Below are 7,109 nucleotides of genomic sequence, written 5' to 3' on the forward strand. Positions count from 1 at the left end.
CCATGAAGAGTTTGTTCATGCAAATCTACATTTGTCTCTTCATGTTTTGTTAGGTTTTTTTATGGACTAAAGACTAAGGTTTTTATCATAAAGCTTCACACAAGGAATAATGAATGAACATTTCAACTTTTTATTAATGAATAAGCAATTACAAGCAAGAGTCTTCGTGAGACTTTATTATATCAAATGTACAAAAGTAAAAACTACAACTCTTCTTGTGGGCACCATTGACAACAAACTCCCACTTGACTCAAAGAAGATGTGTGTAGTCCTTCATGCCTAATCCCTCTCGATATTGGTCGAAGACCTAGTTCGCTAGGGACTTGTTGAATGGATTTGCCTGGTTGTCCACCATTGAGATCTTCTTCACTTCCACGTCTCCACGCTGTACGATCTCTCGAATCAAATGGTATTTCCTCTCAATATGTTTAGAGCGCTTATGGCTTCGAGGTTCCTTTGAGTTAGTGACAGCCCCAATATTATCACAGTAAAGGGTCATGGGCTCGTCGACGTTTGGAACAACTTCCAAATACTTAAGGAATTTTCTAAGCCATACAACCTCTTTGGATGCTTCACAAGCAGCCACATATTCTGCTTCCATTGTGGAGTCAGCAATGCAAGATTGCTTAATACTCCTCCACACAACTGCTGCACCATTAAGGATGAACACAGATCCCGAAGTGGAGTTCCTGGAATCCTTATCCGCTTGAAAATCGGAGTCAGTATATGTAATGTATAAACTTTTGTAAACGCTCGACTTGTGAATTTGAATAAAATTGACGAGTTTTAATTCAAATTCTTATTGCATATGAGACGTCCTTAAATTTTAAATATCTTGGAAAATCATAATATTTAAGGTCGATGAAATTTCGGGATGAGAATATTCGAGTGAACTCGATATTATTTCCAAATAAAACTACTCGGAATAGACTCGGAGATTTAAAAATCTCGAGAGTAAAAATAAATTCCGAGATCCCTTAAATATATTCATGATAACGGGAAATAATAATTATTTTCTCGGTTATTTTTCAAGATTATGTTTAATTAATTAAGGACAAAGTTGTGAAGTTTTATTTCAAATGGAGTAATGTGCAACAAATTGAAGGACGAGATTGAAAGAAAAACTTACAGAGGGGTTAATGAGAGAATGACGTGTCCACGGGGTGGGCCACTTGTCCCTGGAGTTGCACGAGGAAGGGCTGCCGCATGGCATTTTCTTTCCTCTCCTCCTCTTGTTTCCGGCCACCTCATTCTTCTCTCTCTCTTTCTTTCTTATATTTCTTCTTCTTCTCTTCTTCTATTTTCTTCACGTCATCTTCTTGTACTCTTCTTCATCTCCACTCGTACCTGCAAGAAGAAGAAAAAATTCAGACAACCACAACCACCGAGCCATTTCTCTCAGCCGCTCAACCTACACCACCACCCTCACTCATCTTCACTTCCTTTCTCTCCATCCTCGCTCAACCCCATCGCGCGCCACCAACCGAGCACCGTAAGAGCGACCGCCGCCAGCCGCCGTGGACGCCGACCGGGAAGAGAGAGTCGGGAAAGAGAGAGGGCTCGTTGAGGAGGCCGGATTTCACGAGCAAACTGAGGTGATGAGATTTCTTTTCAGATTGGAATTAAATTCGAAATTAGGGTTCAATGATTTGGGGGTTTTTGAATCCGAGTGGTTTTATGAGGAATCGGTTGATGTTAGTTGTTATGTGAGCTCAATTATTGACATTGATGATTTAAATTGAAGGTTTGAACTCGAATTTAGTTGGGTTTTTGTTTGGCCGTCGGTTTTGATGGAATTGAGATGTTGGATTCGAATTTCTGGAATGTTGGATTCTTGCTGAGTTTGTGTTGTTATGGGTTCGAATTGTGAAGGAATTTCTGGTTGAATTACGAGGCTATGATGATTTTGAGAATTTGGAATCGAAATTGGTGAAGTGTGATTTGTGATTTGATGTTTTGTTCGGGCTCAGGTTTTTGTTAGTTCAATCTAAGATTGAAAGGTGTATTTAATGATAAGGTTACGAATTTTATGATAAGTTATGGGTTTTGTGACAAGTTATGTTATATGTGGTTTGTTTTCGGATTCAAGGTTTGAGTCGGGAGTTAGACTTTAGGAATTGACTCGATGTTAATTTATGAATTTCACAGCTCAGTCGCAGATCAAGTCGAAGTGAACGAGAATCGGCGGAAACTGAGCGCGTCGAAGCCGAAGAATAGTAAATTTCGAAAAAGATTCTAAAGCTCGATCTCACTCGTGAGTCATTTATCGCTTTATAACGTTAGACTCGAGTTTTGCTTTTGGATTTGAGATTGTATTCAAGAATGGTTAATTATTTAATTAAGAGATGTTCGAGAATATATTTTTTTGGTTAATTCTTTTAGAATTCTCGGTTGTATGGTTTCGGATTATTTAATTATTCAAGACTCGTCAAAATAATGATTTGGATTTTATTTCGTACTCATTCTCTGGTACGAATTCATACGAGTCTTGAATAAGTTTAAATTTCGAAAAGCCGGGAAATAAATGAATTTAATTCTCGAACCCCTATACCGACTCGCAGTGAATCCCGATAACAAACCTTAAGCTTATCATCACCTCCCGAATGATTAACTAGTGAGTTTTCAACTTCCGGTTTTAGTTTCTTGACGTTTCAGGACGTGTTAACGCTTCAGGACGTGTAGAGTCTCGGGAAGCGTGAAAAGCAAGGAAACTCCGGAAGTCAACAAATTTTCACACGATCTTTTCCGGGTAAGTGAGGAGACCTAAGTCGTCTACTTACCAAGGGAATAACCCTGTTTGTTTTTGCATTTTCTTGTTAGTAAACAAGAGTAGGTGAAAGCCCTAAAATGAATAAACTTAAAGGTTAAGGCTTCGACCAGTCTTGCTTGAAAACTTAGTTCGGGTACGGCCGTTAGGTTCAAACGCTAACTTGAACCAGCCACGTTTGCTATGTGTATAGTTAGACCTCTTTTCTAACTCTAAGAAGTAGGTTAGAATTGACAGGATGGAAGAGCAAAGACTCTCGAATTCAATTGGGAGTAGAGGGTTCGGAAGTCACATTTCGAGCTTTCATCTTAAAACACTTAACGAGCTTCAAAGGGAAACAATAAGTTCTATCGGGGTTTATCCCATTACGCTCTTCTGTATATAAGTTTAACGTGTACGCTGCTAGCCACAGAGTACCCAAATTTTAATTAAACTCGTGTCGGTGGTACCTACAAGTCAATGACTTGTGGTTGTGGCAGACCTAGGTGGTCTGTATGGCGCTGAGTACTCAAAACTGGGGAGAACCCAACGGTAACGGGCAGTCGCCACGAGCGAACCCGATGGTAAAGGGCAGTCGCTTCGAGCGAACCCAACGATAACGGGCAGTCACCACGAGCGAACCCGATGGTAATGGGCAGTCGCCTAGAGTGAACCCATTCAGCAATGAGCAGTCGCCTCGAGTGAACTCATTGTCGTGCCAAGGCGGCACACATGCGCCGACGTCAGATGAAGATGGTACCACTAGTGGATCCCAGACAAATGTTAAAACTTAGGTCAGCAGATGACTGCTGCTCGAAGTCTGAAGTTGGTCTCTAGTTGGACCAGAGGTTATAGCAGTGAGGGGTGTATAACCTTGCAGGACAGCAAGTATGTAGATAGAGTGTGACGTCACGCGTCAGTCATGCTCAAGTCATATAATCTAGCTGCATCTAGCAATCATTCTGCATTCTTGTGTGTTTTTTGCACGTCACATGGCATTAGTCGTTTTACTGTATAGATAGACTCCCACTTACTGAGTCAATCGACTCATAGTTTTATGACCCTTGGTAATGTAGATAAGGGAAAAGCTGGTAAGCGGGAAACGAGATTGAAGACCGAGACCGAGCGCGTATTGCCTTGACCTATGGCTATGGGGTTTCGAAACATATTTGTATAGGAGTCGCTATAAAACTGTATGTTATAAAAGCGAAAAATTTCCCCGAATTTTCGCAAACTATTTTATTATATAATCTTATGAGATTTTATGTTTAATTTGTGTGTTTATATTATGCATTATGTACAGATTTGAGTTGATCAGTCGCGGTTCGTGAGCGAGCTGCCGCTCGCGGGTCGTGACAGATTTTGTGGTATCAGAGCCCCAGGGTTAGCCATTTCTGTAGACTTGGGATACGTGTTCTCGGTATAGGTCAAGAGTATGTCATGTGATAGTGTTGTACTTTGAGTCGACATGTCTAGAGATAGGTTCGACATGATGCAGAATGAATTGCTAGGAGATAGATCTCTCCTCCTCGATGAGATTCGTCTATACCGCGATGCGATCACGTGAATTCTTTTGACCGCAAGTACGTTCAGTGTCATGAGAGGCACCATCACGTAGGGTCGGTGGATCGGTCTGACTTGTGAGTGGATGAGTGTCATCTCGATGTTTCACTGCTCCCGTACGAGTATCGTGATGACCCATCCTTATTGGCCGACGATGAGTTGATGGACTCGTTTCACCGCTGACGGCATTATCAGCCGAGATTATGAGATGTTCCAGAAGGTGATTCAATACACGTTCGGGGCCAGGAGAGAGGGACGACTGGGAGGAGCAAGCCTACAGATTCTACCAGCTCAGGATGGAATCGGTTGTCCGATATGGAAATCGATTGTCCAGGAGATTGTCGACCGGTGTCCGATGTGCTCAAGGATAGACTCCAGTGAGGTATCGAGTATTAGGAGCTGTGTGTAGAGCTCCAATATCTGACGCTGGAATCTAATTGTCCCTCGCTCGCTGTCTTGCGAATGTAGATTGAATTCATCATCGTGACGCGATGTGGTATATGAGTACCTTACCCCCGATGATTTCCTCCCGCTGAGCCTTCGGACAACCCAGCTGCGTAGACGTTTGCTTGTCAACCACGAGAGTGGTTGCTTTGTGTGTGTAACGAGAGAACTAGCATTTTGTGTTTAAATCTCGTTTGACTAGGCCTTGAGAGGCTAGTCCATGTTGGTTATGCATTCTCGAGGTTGTGATTTGGATTTTAACCATGCCATCTTCCATGTGTAGAATTGAGCAGGCATGGGCCTAGACAAGACCCGTCTAATGCCGAGAATGTTATAGCGGCGGATCTCGCGGAGATCAGACGTGCGCTGGAGAGACAAGCTACCGACGCGATCCAGAGAGCTGAGATGAATTGGAGGTTCGCGCAGTAGCTAGATGAGCAGAACCACACGATCGCAGAACTCTTAACGAGGCTGAACGCATCGCCTCAACAGCACCCAGCGCCTCCAGTTCCAGGAGAACGAAAAGAGAATCCACTGCCAGTGTTTGTGGATCCTCCTGAGGAGCTCAACTTCCAGATTCCTGACGTCGTTCCTCTTGTGAGCGAGCCTGTATACGAGAGGTTTCGTAAGCAGAAGCCTCCGACGTTTGATGGCCATGTTGTCAGTAGCGCTGGTATCATGGTAGATCCTGCTAAAGTGGAAGCCGTGAGGCAGTGGAGTCAGCCAAAGACGGTCACTGAAATAAGGAGTTTCTTAGGTCTTGCTGGATACTATAGGAAGTTTGTAGAAGGATTCTTTAAGTTTTCCATGCCTCTGACTCAATTAACCCGTAAAGGACACAAGTTCCTTTGGACCGAGACGTGTGAAAAGAGCTTCCAAGACCTGAAGAACAGGCTGACAACCACGCCAGTACTCACCATTCCACAAGGAATTGATGGATTTGTCATTTACTATGACGCGTCTAAGAAAGGTTTGGACGCAGTTTTGATGCAACATGGGAAAGTCATTGCTTATGCCTTCTGACAGCTGAAGGATTATGAAACCAGGTATCCTACACATGATCTAGAGTTTGTTGCTGTAGTGTTTGCACTCCACATATGGCGACACTACCTGTACGGAGTCTATTGAGACATCTATACAGACCACAAAACGGTGAAGAGGGTGACTTCAAGTTGGATGAGAACGAGGTTCTAAGGTGCAATGAAAGAGTTTGTGTGCCGTCCAACGAGGAAGTCGGGAAGCAGTTGATGGAAGAAGCTCACGTGATACCATATTTGGTACATCCAAGTGTGACAAAGATGTATCAAGACTTGAGAAAGGTGTATTGGTTGCCAGGAGTGAAGAAAGACGTAGCCGAGTTCGTCCAAAAGTGCCTAACTTGTCGACAAGTGAAGGCAGAACATAGAAGCCAGTTAGAATGTTGCAACCACTCGAGATTCCACATGGGAGCAGATAACGATAGATTTCGTGTCAGGTTTGCCAAAAACCACAGCTGTTCACGACTCAGTCTGGGTCATTATCGACAAATTGACCAAATAAGCTCATTTCATGCCCATCAAAACCACCCACACCGTGGATAATCTCGCTGAACTCTACATAAAAGAGATTGTACGTCTTCATGGGTTCCTAACTCGATTGTTTCTGAACGTGATGCTCGCTTCACATCCAGGTTCTGGAAGAGATTACAAGAGAACCTGGGAACTCGCCTGAAGTTTAATACTGCTTTTCACGCGTAAACCGATGGTTAAAGGGAACGAACGATCTAAGTGTTGGAAGACATGCTCCGAGCTTGTGTTTTAAACTTCCAGGGCTCGTGGAGTCGTTATCTTCCTTTGGTCGAATTCTCCTACAACAACAGTTATCAAGCGACGATCGGAATGGCTCCTTATGAAGCCCTCTACGGATGAAAGTGTCACTGTCCAATTCGTTGGGATGAACCTGGCGAAAGCAAGCTGTTCGGACCTGAATTGGTGGAGCAAACTACAGAGGCAATTAAGAAGATCCAAGATCGAGTGAAGACGTCCCAGAGTCGTCAGAAAAACTACGCTGACAGGCGTAGGAGGCCTCTTGAGTTCGAAGCAGGAGAGAAAGTTTTTATGAAAATCTCACTCATGCGATGAGTTATGAGGTTTGGGAAGAAAGAGAAGCTCAGTCCAAGATATGTTGGACCTTTTGAGATCCTTGAGCATGTAGGCAAGACAGCTTATTGTTTGACGTTATCGCCGTCTATGTCCAATATCCATGATGTATTCCACATGTCCATACTACGGAAGTACGTGTCTGACCCGTCGCATATCCTACAAGAGCAAGAGGTTGAGATCCGTGCTGAAATCAGATATGAAGAGCCAATCATCGC

The 7,109-nt window shown here is 43.3% G+C and overlaps 1 protein-coding gene across 1 annotated transcript; it reads left to right on the forward strand.

Moving 5' to 3' along the window:
* Positions 1-5,850: 5,850 nt before the first annotated feature.
* LOC149404068 (uncharacterized) lies at positions 5,851-6,489 on the forward strand. Its single transcript, XM_089607383.1, has 2 exons — positions 5,851-6,227; positions 6,423-6,489. Exons 1-2 carry the CDS (start codon positions 5,851-5,853, stop codon positions 6,487-6,489), a joined length of 444 nt encoding a protein of 147 aa, XP_089463509.1.
* Positions 6,490-7,109: the final 620 nt, after the last annotated feature.

The sequence above is a fragment of the Urtica dioica genome, chromosome 2 (genome assembly GCF_054948205.1).
Source record: "Urtica dioica subsp. dioica isolate 48M chromosome 2, U.dioica_male_clone48M_v1_H2, whole genome shotgun sequence".
NCBI lineage: Eukaryota > Viridiplantae > Streptophyta > Magnoliopsida > Rosales > Urticaceae > Urtica > Urtica dioica.